General features: G+C 37.8%; 1 protein-coding gene across 8 annotated transcripts in view; it reads right to left on the bottom strand.

Annotated features, from left to right (window-relative positions):
- Positions 1 to 356: 356 nt before the first annotated feature.
- ANKRD27 (ankyrin repeat domain 27) overlaps positions 357 to 20084 on the bottom strand; it is a 60297-nt gene continuing 40569 nt past the window's right edge. For 6 of the 8 annotated variants that reach the window (XM_055726615.1, XM_055726614.1, XM_055726609.1 and 3 more), the window contains exons 21-29: positions 16419 to 16463; positions 11203 to 11325; positions 9142 to 9339; positions 7866 to 7985; positions 7076 to 7255; positions 6093 to 6201; positions 4633 to 4714; positions 3920 to 3992; positions 357 to 2117 (exon numbers count right to left, since the gene is read on the bottom strand). In XM_055726615.1, the coding sequence (XP_055582590.1) occupies positions 1842 to 2117; positions 3920 to 3992; positions 4633 to 4714; positions 6093 to 6201; positions 7076 to 7255; positions 7866 to 7985; positions 9142 to 9339; positions 11203 to 11325; positions 16419 to 16463 (1206 nt within the window). In that variant the 3' untranslated portion in view covers positions 357 to 1841. The remainder of the gene's footprint in view (positions 2118 to 3919; positions 3993 to 4632; positions 4715 to 6092; positions 6202 to 7075; positions 7256 to 7865; positions 7986 to 9141; positions 9340 to 11202; positions 11326 to 16418; positions 16464 to 20084) is intronic. The other 2 variants (XM_055726610.1, XR_008735107.1) reach the window with 2 other exon arrangements.

The following is a 20084-nucleotide window of genomic DNA, read 5'->3' on the forward strand; positions in this document are numbered from 1 at the left end:
AGAGTTACGGAAGTTTACTTGCATTTTAAACTTTAGGCTATTTTTGCTACAGGTAAAGATGAGTGACTTTTTTTTTAAATGAGAATTAAAAAGAGAAGGAAGTTAGGTGAAAACATTCATTTTCACTAACAGTTCCATATTGTACACCTCTATGCCTTAAATCCAAAACTACACAACCTAATAATAGTAATCCATGAATGTAGGAGGGCAGAAGGCCGTACTGAACTTGAGAGCAAATTCCAACAGATCCCTTAATTTACACATAGACACAATGTGAAGTCTTCATATGCTTACAAAAACAAAAGCAAGGAAATACAAATGAAAGACTCGATCCTTTGAAAAAAGCACTCAAACCAGCATTTTCAAGAGTTATTTTACTAGGTTTTTCTTTCCATCATTTGGCACAAATCCAAGGCACATTAGAAAATCAGATAAACTCATAAATTATTAGAAAAATAAACACATGACCCTCATCTGCAAATGTCCGTGTGTGCACTAACTGCATGTTTTACCTCTTGGATTAAAAAGTTCCTTGAAAAAGTCACCAGCACGTCTTCCAGCTTTGTACTTTGCCAGGCAGTTTACTAATACCACAGTTAAAAGAAATAGAATTATTCATAAAAATATTTATGAAATAAAATGCAAGCTGGATGTGATGAACCAAGAATAAAAAAAAATCTGCGCTTAGTAACCTGGCTTGTGCTATTTACATGTTCTCCTACCGTAACTGAAACCGTAGAAAACGAAGTTCAAATCTAAGCAGCCATCTCATAGTTACTTGCGAGCTTTCAGTTCTTTGATGACTGCCTCTAGGAAGGGGGTATTGTTTGGCCTATTTCAACAGATGCTTACTGACGTAAGAAGTACCTTTCAGAGTAATTGGAATTTCACCTTTTTAAAGAGCAGTCTCCGAAGCAGTTTTGTCTGCATGTATTGCCCAGGTTCAGAATCATGAATATTTGTGCATTTTTGCATGACCTGTTTTAGGGGATGGGGAAAAAAACAAACCCCACCAACTTAAAACAGTATTGTGTGTCCTTACACATCCTTGCTTCTGCATTTAATTTTTTTTTTTTTTAATTAGGCTGTGAACAGCAAGTCCAAAGTTCTGCGTTGTCAAGGGCTCTCTACTTTTTCCCCAGTATCCTGGCTCCTTGCAAGAATTTGATCTTGCAGATCCGGTACAGGGGAGCATTGCAATGAAATTGGCGAGGATTATACTCTTTCATATTAATAGCATGTATAAATTTCTAATGCAGCGTCGCAGATGTTCTGGACTATTGTTCTCCCATTTACTGAAATATACAGAAATATATACTATAATGCTTTGTAACATTACAATAAAAATAGAGACATTTCAATTACCTCTGGCAATAAATAGCTTGTTATTCAATATATCTTTATATATATAAATATATATATTTATATATACTTGTCCAATGTAGTGATAAAAACTGAAAATTATTCAAATACTTTTAAAAACAAAGTGGGTGGCTGAAAAATACAATACAGGGTTTAATTTGGTTTACTGTTACATAGAATTCTTCTAGATAAGTGCTAAGTAGCATAGGAAATTAATTCTGCTGCCTACGTCTTAGTACATCCCTGTTCATTGAGATCAGTAATGATCTGGCTGTGTAGTTAGTTACCTCCAACATACACAGAGGATTCAGTCTTTGAAAGTGCTAGGAACATTCTGTTTCTGCTGAAGAGTCGTCCCTGTATCCTGTTCTGAAGGCAGGCTTGCAAGCATCGCTGAATTCTTTGATGTGCAGAAAAGGGTTATTGAAATTAACACCACGTAGTTCCTCAGCTTTTGACATCAAATTCACACTTCCTTGTCAGTGTTTCGAAAGCAAGTCATCACAGCAGTCTCTTGATTGTGAAATACTTGGATTTCTAGGGCTGGATAAACTATCGTCAACATCCTCCTCTGGAAGCTGCACATTAACAGTATGTCTTCGGTGCATTAATTTACTCCTGTGAGGAACTTCTATCATGTCATCATCATGTTTAACAAACTCGCCACTGCATCCTGTGTCAATAATCTTAGCTTTGCTCTGGTCCAGCGTTTCAACAGATTTTAACTTCGTTTTATCAAAGCTTTTAATAGCCAACTGTGAGGACAGAAAAATGATGTTAAAAGTACAGTCTACTTTCTTCATTACAGAGACGTAAAAGTAATATAGTGCTTCCTGAATATAATTATCACATTAATTTCATGTTATTCTTTATACCAAGAATACAGCCAAGGATTAAAAGTAGCATTCTTTGTAGGACAGTAATTATTATTAGGTCTATATATGAGAAAACAAAAAAGAGGCCAACCTGCCCCATACATCAGTACCAGAACTGAAAAGATAATGAAGGCATTCCAAAACTTATTTTCACTGCACTATCCTAATATCTTCTCTGAACACCTTTTCTAATGCAGCTCTCAAGAAACTTGAAATTTCTTTTACTGTTAAGAAACATGTAAGTAGTAATACAGACAGGCACTGCTGAAGGCAAAACCTCCCTCCTTCCAGATCTTACCTGTCGGGGAAGAGACACCCACCCTACCCACCCCCCTTAAAGACTCTTTTTGGTCATTCCAATTGTTCTTATCTTCCATTTCCACATCTGCTCCTGATTCTTCCTTTTAAGAGGGGGTGGCTTTCCTTGATTACTGGCCACTCTGCAAATGTTAAAGTAACTAAGAAAAAAAAAAGAGAACCCAAGCATGCTAGCGATAGGTTTTCTAAGGCAAGAACTAAAGGCAGAAATTAATTATGACACCCTTTTACTGAAATAATGGCAACCATCTTGAAAAAGTTTCAGACTGAGATTAAGCATGTTTAAACTTGCTAACAATTCAGAGCTGTATGACCTGTACGTTCACAAAGCCACGAGAGTCACACGTGGTTAAAGTGCTATATATCATGGTCACATCTTGGGTTTTTGACACCTGCTGTACTTACATGACATACTGCCTTCAGCAATCCATAATTACAAAATCTAAATCCCACGTTTAATTAAATAGTGCCTTATTAACATTAATACTATAAGAATTAATAAAGCATTACAGTTCTGTAACATTAATTTGGCATTCTCAAAGCTCTTTGCAAATGTTAAATCTTATAAGGGCTCTATGAAATAGAAGAGTACTCCACATTTACTAGATGGAGGTAAGAGGCAGAGTCTGCATTTCCAAGGCTATGCAAGTCTAATAATGGGCAGCTGCTGAACTAACCTGGTAGAAAACCACTTTCTTTTGAATAGGTTAGTTTTTCTCGTGATTTAGTATGCTGAAATGGCACAGCAGAAAGTCCAGTAAGAGTCAGAGCCATGTGTAAAGGTGCGTAAAGGAGGGAGCACATGCTGTGGGTGAAGGGCAGCACCCAACAGTCAGATCAGCGTAGGGTGCTGTGGCACCCCCCAACCACAGATTAATTGATTGCATATATTTGTGTTACAGCTGACAATACGACATGCAGTTTGCCATTACCTTCGCAAACAATCTCCTCCGACAAGCAGACTTGCCTTGCAAACCCTAACTTTAATACACTGAAAGATTGTAAAGAGCTCTTGTAAAGAGCATCTCTGCTCGGCCACGGCTCTTATAAGCTGTAGAGTTTTTCAAGCCTTGGCATAGCTAGATTTTGCTAGACATGACACAGAAAACAAGACAGAGATGAAGCCTGCAATAAGAGACTTAAAAAGTTTAAGAATAAGATGTTTAACAGTGTTACAGAAGCACAATTGAATTTTGAACAATGATGAAACGTTAGCAATCTAGCCAATAGGTCAGAACTTTCGGGATTCATCAACCACCACCAATAAAAGAAACTTTCCTGTTATATGTATCTATATTAACAGCAGACAAAACAAACAGATTTGCTATATTATACAAATAATTCCAGCAACTATTTCTACTTACCTGATGCAATAACTGATAGTCAAAATTAGGGACGCTCTTATCTCTTGTTATTGTTCTCCTTAAATGTTTTGCTCTAAAAAATATTTTAAAGGCATTAAATTTAACTCCTCCTTCCACAAAAGCCTTGATTACAGAAAATCCTCAAGGCGGCACTATCTCCACACCGAAAGGCAGCGCACTCCTGACACCGCCACCTCAAAATGACAGCCTACTAGCATTCCCTGTGTTTTATCACAGAATATACATGAACGTCTAAGAAGATCATAGGCAAAACCCAACTACTGAGTGAAGCACTAAAATAACATTTTTGAAGCAGCCTAGCTCCAAAATTCTTCATTTCTGGTACACCAAGTATTAGTGCAAAAACAATTTTAATTTGAAGCAGCCTGGCTCCAAAATTCTTCATTTCTGGTACACCAAGTATTAGTGCAAAAACAATTTTAAATCTATTTGCAGGTAGTCCTCCGCTGGCCGGCTGCTCCCTCCTGCTGCACAGCACATCCCCGCTGTTCCCACCACCCAGCATGTCATGCCTAGAACATCTGTCCAGCGATATGAACGTGCATGCCTCAGAGGATTAACATCTACCGTTAAATTAGTCATATGTGATGTGTAACAATGCTTGGCCCACTTCTGGGCTTTATTAACAGTTGCGTTCCTTGTTTGCTTATGGGAAACAATGAACATGCTTCTGAGGAAGCTTCTGTGCTTACTTGTTAAATCTGTTAATTGATTGGACCAGTTGGAGTTGTCTGCTTATGGGATCATCGGCTTTCTCACAGGGCTTAGAATTCACTAGGGGTTTAAAAGAACAGGCAACTAAAATTACAACTGAGCCACACTGAAGAATTAAAAAAAATGCACAGTTCTAAAGTGTTATCTACTGACATTAGATTTAAAATTTTACAGGAAAATTTTAATATTAATAACTTGAATCAGAGTTGCAATTTATCTTTGGAAACTGTAGAGCCTTTTAAGTCACAGGAGTAAGCATTCTTCATCCGATTAGCATGACTGGGCAAGCTTCTGAAGAGACCACGTAATCCTGGCCTTTCAGGCCCTAAATTCCAGTTTTTAAAAACTTTTGATTAACACAAAGACGCTATACCACCTCTTCATTAGTATTATTTGCTCGTATCTTCTTTTGTTCTTCTAGGACTATTCTCATAATATTTGAAAGGACTGTATCAATCTTGGGCATCAGCATACTGTGATTCATTTCGGTTTTGCATTAATGAAACATTCCCAATTTTCCCTAGGGAAGCCGGCAAGAGTTATTTCAAAAAGTCTAACTAAAACTCACGACTGCTGAAATGGGCACTCCTGCTCCTATTCCCTAATTCCTGCTCGTGCAGCCTCACTGCCTTCTTTCCACAGTTCTGATGGCAGCAGGTCCTTTGCTATGCTGAGCTGTTGCACAGCATAAACCTTGTTACACCCCTTGTCCAAGGTTAGCACACTGCTATCAGCTTGAAAATTCATCTGAAAAACTTCTGAGCCAGTGTAAGGAAAGTAGTGGATAAGCAAGACCAGAAGCTGAGGGTGAGAGGGAAGAGGGGAGGATGGATGGTGAGCAACAGACACCATCTCTTTTAGGTGGCAATAAGCCATTACGTCAGCTCAGCTGTATTGTCAAACTGTACCGTGTCCCAACACACCTGCTCAGACTGTACTATATGCTGCCATCTACTCAAAGTCATTCTTTTGCAAACCGTACTTAACAGTTAAGACAGTGGCCTTTGTAGCTCTTATTTCTGTCCCATAATAAGAGGGACAGTACCTAATGGAAGAGCCACTCCCTAAACAGTTTTAGGGCAATGTAAATGACAACTACAGGCAACTGAAATTGATGTTTTACTTTGCACTGAAATGGACAACTATGACATGGTTAATTACATCATCTCCAATGTGGCATGGTTTTTTAAATGCTTTTGTATGTAAAATTTCCCCCCATACACCAAAATAGTGAAAACTGCGTTTGCAGCAATGTCATGAGTACAATACAAAGTCTACTGCACTTAGTTATAGTATTTTAGGTGTTACCTGTAATAGATATGCAAAATACTTGACTGATTTTAATTATATATAAATCAATTATATAAAATATTTGATGCAGTTGCACATGAGTGCCTAAATCCCTTTTTATTCATACCAGTGGAAATATGACATGTACCTTTTTTTCTTATCTTGATAGTAGCATGCTGGTCACACTCCTTTTCTCTCTCTGCTGATGTAGGTACATAGCTTGGTGCTGTTTCCAGCAACTTAATGATATTTGAATTCTTAAATTTAAAAGTTGCCATTTTCACCATTATTAAAGAAAAAGAAAAACATCAGTACAATTTAGGATTCTAGTCTATGCAAAGTGTGTTAAGTAATTGCTGCCAAAATGAATGTAACACACACAAAAATACATCATTATAAATACAAACTTTAAATTGTGTAATTTTTGAGTAGGGACAGAATCAGTGTTCCACAAGTTTGGAATGCTGATTTTTTAGTCTTGACCTACTGTTTTAAACTGTATTATTTACGGTTAAGCTAATTTCAGTTTAAATGGTAATACATATACTAAAATAGATTCAGTACAGAATTTTGTGGTCATTATGCTACATCTCATAAGCTATTTAAGCACATAAAGATAGAGACCATGCATCAAATCATTTAAAGAGTGAAACAGTTCTTTACAATTTAATATTACATATTACGTTATTGTGCTATTAATAAATGGGAAGGTCAGAGTTACCCATGACAAGATAAAAGGTATCAAAAGACATGAAGGGCAAAAGATGGTGGGTGAAACAAGGAAGACCGCTAGCAGTGTAACTGATTAGAGAAAGGTGTTCATTTTCCTACATTCAACATTTCTTCTGCTCTCTCTGCCATTACTAGCATAGTTTTTAACGTCATTGTCATTCATGTATGTGCTTTCACTCTTTCTTGGCTCATCCTTTTCGTCTAGGATTAACTTACTTTAGAAACAGAACATGTTTCATATACCACAGTTGTATGTTTTACAGTAAGCAGGCATCTTAATCTTTATATCACTCATTATTGGCAAATTTTGTGAAAACAGTTATATTTGTTTTCTTTCCTACATTACTCATCTGGAACTTTAGGAAAACCTTATGTCAGAAATGAGATTTCTGCACTCACCGGCTCAGCACAGTCTGCAGGGGTACAGTTCCTTTCGTTCCTTATGTGTGTCATCGCACCGTTCTGAAGCAGCAAGTCTACCAGGGCTTCGTTCCTTCCTATCACAGCCTCGTGCAGCGCTGTATTTCCTTTGGCATTAGAAAGGTTAACAGAAGCTCCATGCTGGAGAGCAAGATTAAACTGAAGTTATAAAGGCAGAGTAGCACGAAATGGAGATAGCACGTTACCACTCTGTTTTACTCTCCTTTTCAATGTATGAATGAGAACAAAGCAACAGAAGCCTTGTAGCTGTATACGAACGTAGAAAGCATGAGCTAGCGATCACCAGTTCAACAATAAGTCACCTGATGGTATTATTTCCTCCTCTGTCATAGCCACAACTTCATGGATCAGCTAATTTCATTTTTGCATGTGTCTACTACATATTCCAAGTTTAAAAGCGATTAAAAAAATCACAGAAATTCTATGTGATAGAATCATAAGCTAGAAAACCTAACACCTGCCACAAAAAGTTCCATAAAAACAGCCAGCTGTAGAATTGAAAAGTATTATTTATCTAAATAAAATAGAAATGTAGTATTTATCTAATTAAAAACCATGAAAGAAAGGGACTGAAAGGAGTGAGATAACAAATATTCTTATTCCCCCTCCTCCCCCACACCCCCCCCCCCCCCGCCCCGAGTAGTTTTGACAGACAGATGCATAACTAAAAATACTGATCCCTAGTACTGGATAAGCACAGATATCACATAAGAAATACTATTCCAAACATTGTTTTCAGTGATCTTACCTCTAACAACAAGGCAGTAGTCTCATACTGACCATTCAAGCATGCATAAATTAAAGGAGTATTTCCATAGATATCCTTTTTGTTTTGTTTAGCATTGTAATCCATCAGACACTTTACCACCTATTGAAAGATGTAACAACTTTTTAATTTAAGATACCAGCTAATCATAATAATGCAGTAAAAAAACCCACATCTTTTTCCTTTTTGTTTTTAAACTTCTTTTGAAATCTACAATGAAAAAGGGATGGCAGAAAAAAGGATGGAGAGAACAGGTCTTATCTTTGCCAAACAGATAACCACAAGCATCTCTTTTTATCATACTGATTTTCGTATTTTACTACATACTTTTAAAAACCCAAAAACCTTAAGCAACTGAAAGGGATATGTAAAAAACATACATAATCAATAACTTAATAAAACATCAAAACCAAACCACCACTGCAACTGCATCCTTCCACCCTTTCCAAACTCATCAGAGCACTTACAAGGATTTTGTTGTTGTAAATACCCCATGAATTAACCTTCATTAACCTATGAGTTGTATTCTTGTTTTCTTCCTGCTTCCCTAGTGCTTTCTTCCCCCATCATCTTCACAATTCTCTCAATGTTTTTTTTCCTTTTGCAGCCCTCAGCTCTTTATTCTTAAAACCCTATTTTCCACTTTTCTGCATATTCCTCTTTGCCTGTCTGCACCTGCTTTTTCAGGATCGTTATTTTTCCCCTCTCATTTACTCTCCCTCCCGTATGAATATACTCCCCTCACCAGTTCATGCTTCTCCTTCTTTTCTTATGATTGCCTGACTCGAAGTCAGGATGAGGATATGTGCTACCCTCAGAGCTCCACTTGGCTCAGGATCTAATTAAATGAGTTGAAGATACAGTAAATATTTAATTCTGTGGCTACTGAAGATAACAAGTCCATTGCATCAACAGATTTACACACAACCTCCTTGAACAGAAGGTACAGAGAGAAAATACCCAGGAGGATTCAGCTGCACAAGGTACTTTTAAAGGGTTTGATGTACCACAGTAGTTACTCGCAGCACTTTGACTAAACCATTATTTCAGGTCATTTAAAAAGAAAAGGTGCCTACTGAAACCATTTCAGTTGAAAGATCCCCTTTCTGTCTGGAGGTTCAGACACCGAAAGAAAATACAGAATCAACAAACTCATCTTCACTGTTCCTGGTCTAGTCTTGTTGATAATTTTGCAAAAGAGCTTTTTTCTTGGTGGTGAAGTGTTAAATAGCTTGCATTGATGAAGGGCCTCAGTTACCTGGAAGTGACCTTTCTGGCAAGCTAGATGAAGAGGAACTGCATGTTTTGCGTTCTTGGCACTGACACTGGCTCCATGTTTCAACAGGAGAGAGACAAGTTCCGAGTGTCCATGCAGTGCAGCCATATGCAACGGTGTGAAACCATCTTGGTTTGAAACATTCACTCCAAGTCCATTAGCAGAGATCCTGGCAAATTTCTGTTGAGGAAAACACGCAACGAAACTATGTCATTCATCATGCTACTTTCTATTGACCAAAAAGCTGCCAAATATCTGCTAAGCAGATACAAACAGGTAGACTGACGTTACAAGGACTTTGCAACAGACGCTAAACTGCGACCCTCAGGAAAAAACCTAATGAACCAGAGCAGCTTGGTAGTACTTTTTAACGGAACAATAATTTTTATTTTTCTCTCCTTTCTGCCAACATGATAGCTTCATATAGAGAATTCCAGGCAAAGTATTCATGATACTGAAAAAAGGCTAAAGCAGCACAGGTTGAGACAGAAGTAAAACTTCCAGCTTTTATACAGCTCTTAGGATGCTCATAGGTATGGAGAGTAACTGTTACTATTATGAGTTACTGTCACTTATACAGACATTTATGCTCTTGGAGACAGACACTACACACCTATTTTACTGCTACATCAAGTTCAAGGTAATAAGGATAAAAAGTAAAATTAATTTTATTCGTGTGGAAGTAACACTGACCCAGAGAACAGACTCCCATGGGGAGTCAAGATACGGAAACTGCCTGGAAGACAGCTCACAGCAGTACAGAACATCCTTTTTTTACACCTATCACAAACTGTGCAGGTGCCTAACATTTAGAGTGGTACAGTCTTTCACTCTGCCCATCCTCAGTGCGCTTTTAAATGTATGCCTACGTAATACATTTTGGTTAAGATTAGTTAATAAGTTCCCTCTATTCAGTAGGCAAGTAAATTCCACAACAAATGCCACTGCTGCCTCTGTTACCAATAAAATGAACTTTATGGTCTCAGGCTCTGGGATCTTTAGCACATGATCTCTGTACTGAGGGTACATAGACATGTGTTACCAGAGAATAAAGCACGGTGTGAATGTGAAGTATTTAAGGACAACTGGCACACTCTTAGCCTGCACAAAATAAACATAAGGTAGCAGTGAGGAGTTCAGAAAAAGTTAAGCCATCTCACATTTTCTCAGTTAAGAGATATGGTTACTGTTACCTCAAAGCAGCCAAAACACTGAAAATTTATACTTTGGTTTATTTTGCTGTTACTTTATTTTGCAATTACTTAATTTTAATGGTTGGACTTGATGATCTCAAAGGTCTTTTCCAACCTAAATGATTCTATGACTTATCCAGTTATGTATACCTTCAGGCACAGTAATACAGTTTCTTCCTGAAAGGCAAGTAATTGTTTTTCTATTTCCAAGAAGCTGGGATCATTCCTTATTTAAATTAAAGAAGAGAAAAAAGTGTTTTCTCTATCACAGTCCGTGATAAATAAGGGGAAAGGAAGTCTGCAACTGAGAGAGAAGTCTTGAAGTCTTTGCAATTATATTTAATCTCTGAAGAGCTTTGAGATACAGCTTGTATGAAAATGTCATGTAATTAAAAAAAAGACTTTAACAGCATTACATTGATCATAAGATTAGCAGGTATTCCTTGCTAAACTGATTACTATCAGATAAGCAGATACTCTGTGACCGTTAGCAATGTAAACTATAAAAGAGAACCAGGAGAAACTGAGGCTTAGAAAATAATTTTTCCCATTTATTCAAAGTTGTCCAGACCTCAACAACAGCAGTCCACGTGTTCTAAAAGCAAACCGCAAAGTTTTTTCACTCCATTAGATATTAAGCAAGTCTTTGAACACTCTTTCTGTATCCAAAATTTTCTACATTTCAATTAAAAAGAGAACAATTCCATGACAACAGATGACCTCTGTTAAGATCTGTGTATTTTTAGACAGAGATACTGAGCTGTTGGGCAATACGAATGCTACTTCTCTAGAGCTAAAAGTTACATCACAAGAATATAAATTATTCTTTTTACAGAATGAATACTCCAACCTTCTGTGCTGGCCCACATTTTGAGCACTGGCATAATGGATGGCAGAATTCTGGTTTTGATGTACTGGCTGTGTCATCTTCATCTTCTAAGTCGTCCTCCATCCATTCCAAGAGATAACGTACCTGGCACAAAAAGCAAATCCTCCGTTATAGAGTCCAAAGGTTCTACACCCTAATAAATTTGTGTATGTAGACAAGTAAGATTTCACAAACATACACTTCTGAGTATCTCAGGGAGACTATACAGCTACCTCCCGGCATCAGCTGCCCACAGGCCAAATGAAAAAATCCAATGTTGTTGTTGACAAGGCAGCTAGAAAGTTCACCACGTCTAGCAGTGAAGTAAATTATAACCGACTTCTGCTGCCCGAGCAGGACTTCAACGTTCACGCATTCTGAAACCCTCCAAGTCCTTTCAGCTCAGATGATTTGTGCCAGCTTGTATCAATGCAAATTTCCGTTCACCTTCTGCTTTAATGAACGTAAAAAGTGACAAGGATGACAACGTTTAACCAATATCCAAAACTCTGCAGGGGTGCTGACTTTTCTTAGGTCTGTCACTTCCCACAAGCTTCACAGTTTCAGTTTTTCCTCAATGTACAATGCCTCGTTTTCAAGGAGGAGAGAGGCCCTTCAATGAAGAGAGTCGTAGGACTCAGAGCATTCACATGCAATTTACAAACAGCAATGCTTACTGCGTGTTCATTTTCCACTATATTTTATGCAACCAAAAAAAGCTAAGAAATACATTTTAATCCTGAAATTCATTAATTTGCTGTAAACTAAAGGCATCTTAGAATTAGTAGGGACTGCATTAAGTCTCCATTATTACACCATCTGGCAATGTTAAGCCTGACATCTACCTAGTGTGAAAATCATTCTGAGTTTGCAATTACGCTCAATGAGACAAGTCGTTCAGAAATTCAAGACAGAAGTGGGAATTAAATTTATTTAAATATTTATTTTAAATATTTAAATATGTCTCCTAATGCAGGGGACAATACATTAGCAGTCAGCTTTTTCCAGGTGCATGAAAGGCGTAACATCACAGCACTGAAAAACTGAGACAGAAGAGAAATCAGGGCACTTGTGTGAGGAGGTTAGATCTCTCCTGCAGATCTTCTGGGAAGTTCCCAGACACAGCAAGTTATGGGATTATATACAGTCGGTACGAAGCTGTAATACATGTCACCTTGTGAAGGGTCTTCCCTTTACTCTTTTTTTTATTTCAGCAGCTTTTAACAGAGCTGTCGAAAGATGTATCGTTGTCTTGTTACCATGAAGAAAGATCAGCCCTTTGCCTCCCACTGAACAGTGGCATGGAGCAAAATCGAGGAACCACTATTGGCTGAAACTGAGATAGAAGTATCTTTGCTGGATCTGTGGATTCGGTTTGATGCCACAGAACTGGACCAATCCAAGAGCTCCACAGATCCTAGGCAAGAGAAGAATGGGGAGAAAAGAATTTCCAGTAGGTTCCTCCCACTGTATGTGCTCTTGCATTTGTCAGCAAGCTCCGCTTCTTACCATTAAGGTAGCTCTGGGAAACCAAACATGCATTAATGATCTATCCAATTAAACAGATGCAGCTAGAATAAATCCTAGGACAACTAGTAAGGGCCATACACCCAATTCTGAATAACAACATAAATTGAGACAGAAAAGGGATGTTCTTCTCAGGGAATATTACTTTCCCTGCAAATTCCACATTTTCTCTGGACTAAAATCTTCTCTCGAGCTTGTTTGTTTATGGAAAGCCACAAGGTTTACTATTTGCTACATTTGTACATGTCTAAAATAGTAATCACTTCACTTCCCTCTTGCCCTGCAGACTGACCAAGGCTCTCCCACTTGAGACTTCCTCCTTCTTCTACCACAACTCAGTACTGCTGCTCTCATTATGCAAACAGATAGCCCTCTACACACTAGTATCAGTGTCTCACCAAAAATCTGAACACACTACTCCCATTCATACATCCTTATAATTACAATGGAATAGCCATTTTCTTGTTGGTTTAAAGTCTTTTTGGTCAAAAGGTTAAAAGCACTTTTAAGCAGGCACACCCCAAAGCATCTCAGGAAATTGTCCATAATCTCCCCTTGCCAGTTAACTTGTCATCTAAAACCTTCTTTACACTGTAGAGTAACAAGCTTCCTGGCGTATTTAGTAGAACACTACCGGGGCACTGTACCCTGTATGCCAGACTTCTAGCTGCTCCACAAGATTTATTTTATACAAGAGATTTGGGGGGTTTTGTGGTGGTTTTGCGCACATCTGTTTCACCAGAAGAGCCAAGGCTAGCTGGGTTGACAGGATTTCAGAAGAGTGCCTAATCCTGTATTCTATGCTGAGACAAAGTCAATTCTTACTCAATACCACTGACAGAAGTTTGACCAATCTCTTCTCAAATATTTTTAACAGCAGAGGTTATGTAGCCTCCCAGGTCTGTCTAGTGTTATCCCACTCTAACACTAAAAGTGGGGGTTTTATTTGCTTATTTTTAAAATCTAAGCATTTTTGTTGAAAGCTGAATGGTTCATCCATCACTACGAAGCCATGGCATACATCTGACCACCAAGTCAAATCGCTACGAATGAAAGACCAAAAACTGATGTTAAGCCGTATCAACTACTTCTACACCATACTTCGCTGACTCAGAGCCATATAAAGGCTTTCTTCAAAGCAATATACAACGGGCGAAAACAACTCTTAACAGTCTCCATCAGTAATGGAGCTATAATAATTTTCTACGCAGTCAGCAACCACTAAATATGTAAAAAGTGCAGTTTGAAAACCTCCCCCAAAAAAGCTGCTGCATAACTCTGAAATGTATTTTGAGAGTAAAGCTTAATCCTTTTGATACAGACACCCCCTCCATACCATCTCAAAATATTTCTTTCTCATAACAACACAGAAGATTTACCACAGTGGACTGAATTTTATTTTCAAAATGTAGAACTAGTTGCCATTGAGTCAGCTGATTAAAATAACTGTCATTAATTAACATAATTATCTCCAACCTAAAGCATACTTGCTTTTAAGTCTGCAGGTGCTACAACGAGGCAAAGGTTGTTTTTGGCTTCCTGAACAATCACAGCACGAGACAGATAGATAGATATACATATATTTTTATATTTTTAATCTTCCAGTTTCGTGGCACTTTATTTTTAATGTCTCCTCTTGCAAAGCTCAATTGGCTGCCACAGCAGAAATCTACAGCACCACTAATGACCCCACTGCTGGTTCTGTTCCTATGGAGACAGACCTCAGGCTGTCAGAACAAAGTAAGAGTTTTTAAATAACCGTGTTTTTTAATAGATATGCAAGCTGAAACCTTTGCCATTCGACTGGACAATTCTCTTTATAATGAACAGTTTTACGTGAACCTGAGTAATGTGGAAAGCAAAGCCACAAAAAATAAGGTGGTTTTGTCATCTGAACGCATAGATTAGATTTCTATATGCTTTTCATTGCTGGTTATCTGTTGAACAGTGCCAGATACTAATTATCTAGCAAATTATAGCACTATATTTAATTTTCTTAAAATATTTTCATGAAGCTGTTTAGATTTTCACGAAGTCTGTAAAAAGTTGTGTAATACATTCATGTTTACTACTTGCCAGGAAGATGGTAAATGTCCCCATTTTATGTATTGCTGCTTCCTGAAATGACTTAAGGGCTGACCTAGAAATAATTATTAAGCTATATTATAAACTAGAATCATATTTACTCAACATTTCTTTCCTTATCAGTTGATAAATTAATTTCTATCATCCAACTGGAATAAAACATCAGAGGATCAATATTAACATGGTATGTATTTTGTGATGTAGATTATCTATGTTACTATGACTGTGTAATGCTTCATTAGCATGTGTAACTCTAGTACATGTCATTAAACACATTTTTCAGAAAATGCACCCCGCAGAGAGATCCTGCATTCTCACACGGGTTCATGATTTTGTTCTGTGAACTACAAAACAATCAATAAATGTGCAGCCTTATACATGTCTCCAAAGACAAAACTTGCAAAGATTTCTGTGTCATCTTCAATTTTTCAGTAGAGTGACATTGGAAGCACCTTATTGTTCAAACTTTCAGGAATAAAGGGCAATAGTAAGTAAAAAGTATGTCAAGATAGGTGGTAAGTATCACAAATCACAGGACATCAGCTCTGAAACTGGTATTACAGTAACCATCGGCTATCTATTTGAAGGGAAAGTTGTATGTCCCTACAACCATGAAACTACAGGAAAGTTGTATGTCACTAAGATAACGTCTCTGTACTGACTGGTGTCACCTAAATTTCCTCTCTGTACGAAATATTAATCAAAAGGTATCCCAACAAACAAAGAGCTCATTTTTCATTTGTAGTACCTATGCACAATTACTACATGCAGTAAACACGCCATAAAGAGTAGACAATATTCAAAGCATTAGAGAACCATGCAATTCAGGAATCAAAAAGCATTTGTGGATTTTAAATCACTGTATTCCTGGAATGCTTCCTAAGTCAAAACACCCCAAACTGTAAATCCCACCATCCAGTCTCCAGAACAGCATTACTACTTGAGTGCAGGCATCAATTCACATAGGGGAAAAGACGTGAAATACTTCTGTGACACAGGAACAAGCAACTGGGAATAACAACAATTTCTATTGGATTTGCAGTCAAAAATCTGGTTTACCTGAAAACTCATCTATTTTACCTTTTTTGTTTTGTTTTGTGCTGACTGCATATCCAGTCCAACACTGTGACCTCAGTATACGTATCTTTTTACTGTTCTGCAACGCACCATACTCCCCATCTAACAACAGCATTTGGTAGTGCAGCTTGAGCACCTGCAAGCAAATAAATTACTCTTTCCTTTCAACACGCCTGCCTTGTTACTCTTCCCAAGCTCTTTGGACCTCCTACAGGTGACTAAACATAGATTTTTAAACAAAAGGCCTTCTAAAAAAGAAATTATCCAATTTAAAGTAATTTTGTTAGTGCAAGAGGTCATGGAAATGTCAAAATAATGGGCCTTAAAGCACTGTATGTAAAATAATATGGGGACACAGAGTGAATATTCTTTATAGAAAATGAGCTGAGTTGCTGAAGGAAGGTAGTACCCAAAGCATTCTTTACTTCATATTATTTACAAATAACTTCCTCAATTTGAATGAGGTAAATTAAAATTCAACAACACTCAACAGCCATGCTAAGACTTACCATTTCCAGATCTCCATCTGCAACTGCTCTTAGGAGTTTTTCCACCTACGTATGAAGAAAACAATTAATTTGCTTTGCTAGTATTGGTATTAAGAAGGACACAGAAAATCCTGTGTCCTTTACTAACCTCCTAAGCTCATGTGGTAGGATTACTGCTGGCCCATTTCATATTTGTTGATAAAGTTTTAAAGGAAAAGCCTTCTCCTTTTATGAAGCACAAAAGCTGTGCAAGGCCTGTGAACACTGGATGATCTCTGACTTGCTTAGTTAAAGATAACCAGAACTCACCTAAACACAGGGCACGTAGTCCATGCAAACAAAGCCATGTCAGGTGATACACATTTTTATGCTGCTTCAGCAGCAGCTGACCATGCATTTCTGTTGTGAACCTAACATGAAAAATCCCTACTCAAGACCAATTTCTACCCTGATAAACACTACTACTGTTTGGACTCTAGCTGAACTACTACATGCTAGCAGAAGCACAAAGACGGCAGGTTTTATTTTGCTATTTGAGAAACAACAGTTTAAGAATGAAAAAACAGTTTTCCAGTTGCTCACCTGCAGATCACTGGTTTATTCCTATGTTAATAACCCAAACATTTACAAATCTAACTTGATTGTAAGTATGAAATTTGTTCTCCTACTTAAAATCTGTAAAGATATAAATATCAAAGGATATGCATTAGCAAAAGCCAGGTCTCTTCAGCTCCAAGAGTTATTCCAGGGTACCACCATTACACCAATTAAAGACGTGTATGCTCAGGCCAGCTAATGCCTGGGCATGACTGCTTGGTGTTGGTATTCTCCTGTTTATGAGCTCTGCAAGGGGGAAAGAGGCAAGTGCAGAGAAGAAATGATGGAAGATGCTCTGCGGTGCACTGATGCCATTCCCCTGATTCTTCCGATCTTGCAAAAGCAGAAAAATGAGACGTGCTTGTCTCCCTGCCTCTCCTCTGACTCTCTCACATGAAGAAGTTCAGATCTAACCTCATAGAAATGAGACAGGTGCCAGGAAAAGAGCAGGGAAAGTCCATTAGTACTATCAATAGGCAACTTGTCCAGCCTCTGCAGACTGGAAGAATCATTTATTAAGCTTTGTGAATGTTTGTTTCAGCATTATAGCAAATTATTCTAGCACTGTGCTAGAATTATCAAAGATGCTGCTGTGTAAACAAAATTGTTTCAATATTAAGAAACATCTTGCAAGGTGAAAACGCCATGGGGTCAGAGCTACAGTCACATTTCAACCTTTATCTAGAAATAACTATCTTGCTAACTGTGACTGCAGTGTTTGGTAAAGCAAACAAGGCAGAATGAGACTAAAAGGAACTTGTGCTTTACTGGTCTTATCTCTTTCTTCAGGGTTTTAGCAGAACAGGATATATTTACAGCTGAAAGATCAGCGGCTAGATTAAATCTCTCTATCCATTTTTATCTTTATTAGGAAAGCTGCTAAGTTTTATTTTATCATTACCTTTCTAACACAAGGTGATGTTCCTTGAAGTCGTGCACTAGGCACTGAAGGCAAGATCCCTCTTTCCTAACTTCGAATGTCTAGAAGTCAGCTGTTTAAATCTAAGCCAGTTACTTAAACTCCTCCTCTGGTAACTACAAAACAGAATGCAGTCAACAAATGACACCTGAGCGCAGCTCGGCTCACACTAATTTGAGATTAATTCCTCTCTGGAGGTACTGATTTCTCTCCGCTGACTAAGGAGAGAAAATAGATGTCAAAAATTAAGACAATTGTCTTTTGAACATCTGGAGTTAGGTGAGCTGAATCCCATTATCTACACACACACATCTAAAATGGACTATATACACTAGGGAGATCTGTGCCTCCCATAAATTTCCCCTAATCATACAGGATAATGTCACTGTAGAATGTAAAGGTCTTGATGATTTTTCAGGAGCCAGTCTTATCACATGCAAGATGCCTAACAGTAATAGCAAGTGACCCACAAGCTCTTATAATTTATTTCCAAAAATAACAACTTCCTTACAGTTCTAAAAACTGCCTCAGGCGCTAGCAGTGGAGCAGCATACAACATCTGTTATGCAGCTTATAGATAATTTACTAAGAGTACTTAGGGCAAAATGTCTGCTACATGCATTTCCCCATCTTCCCAGTTTGCTTTCTCACTCCCCCATGGAACAGAAGTACCTTCCTTTAAAGGTAAAAATAGACAAAACAAATCTACTGCAATTCACTCAAACGCTCAGTTTTTCTGCTGCTGAACAGAAATTGTGCAAGGATTTATTATTTCCAACAGAGAAAGTTCCAAATTGACACGTCTGGCTCTTTTGCTCTCTCTTTTCCAAGTTGTAAACAAGCCACATACAAGACACACACCGTAACTGGTGTATGCTCATTTTAGCAAAGTTTAATTCACCTGTAGCAATGACTAATAAAGATCTAACTGCATCCTCTAATCCACGGCCTTGAAGTCTAGAAAACTGACCTTAACAGCTTCCAGTAACTTCCAGTGGCATTCCCTTCACGGAGCTGTCTCATGATTACGCCCTTGCCTCTGTGCTTACACAGAATCAGAGCAGTGAGCCCGTGTGAAACTTGGCACACAGAAATGAACGAAAGCTGGATTACAGGAGAAGGTCGTTAACCCTAAGAATCTAAAGCGTAATCTGCTTGTAATCTTTTTACATGGTTTGAAGTAGTCTTAGGTTTTGGGTGAGATGAGTTTGTTCCTTTAAGGAAAAATAAATCCTCAAAATATGAGGCAAACTTTTACATACATTAGACCTTCAGGTACTTGACTCTGTACAAACAGAGGGGTACACTCCTACACCCAGGCTCTCATAAATACTTGATAATGAAGTGTGAAGTAATACTGTCCAGTCAAACATTACATCCTTGAGTTGCTTGAACATTTTTAGAAAAAAGAAACTTTTGGCAAGAGAAGAACCTTTTAATAGCAGGAAAAGGAAGAATTTGAATGTAGAGGTAATATGGAGAGAAACAAAAATACTAAGGATGTCAATTTGGGAAAAAATGGAACAGGAGGAAGGAAAAAAATAATGAGAGAAGCATCGGAAGGAGTGCTGATATGACAGTCTTAGGAGGGGATAAATGGAAAGTATGATTCTGAGGTCTCACATGAAAAAATTCAGAGGACAGCATCTTGGTTGGTGTGGACAGACCAAAATCAGCAAACACATATGTGCAACATATTAGTATATAGCGTGTACTTCTTCACATGTTTCAAAACTGATTTCCTATGTGATTTGATCACACCTATTTTGAAAGTTTGTCTTAACTTTCTAGCTTGTTAAGCTGTTTGCCAGTATGCCTGTATGAGTGTCTCTTCCCTGACAGATTTTGTAAGCTAACAATAGCATTTAATTCCTGGACAGGACAGCAAGGTCCTTGGGGCACTGACTGCCGTTATCAATTTGTAAACCTCAATAAATTCTGAAATTATGTAGTTAATGGCAGTAAATCTGAACACTGTTCCAAATATGCTTTCAAATTTCCCCCAGAAATAATGTGCTGAGCAGTTGATACCATACAAAAATAGTGTTTAGATACTGAAATGACAAGCACCAGAGAAAAGCAGCATAAAATTTTCCAAACCAGACAGAAAGCAAAGAAACAGTTTAAAACAGTGTTGTGAAATATCACTCTACCCACCTATACTTTGCTTA

Source organism: Falco cherrug, chromosome 14 (genome assembly GCF_023634085.1).
Source record: "Falco cherrug isolate bFalChe1 chromosome 14, bFalChe1.pri, whole genome shotgun sequence".
Taxonomy (NCBI): domain Eukaryota; kingdom Metazoa; phylum Chordata; class Aves; order Falconiformes; family Falconidae; genus Falco; species Falco cherrug.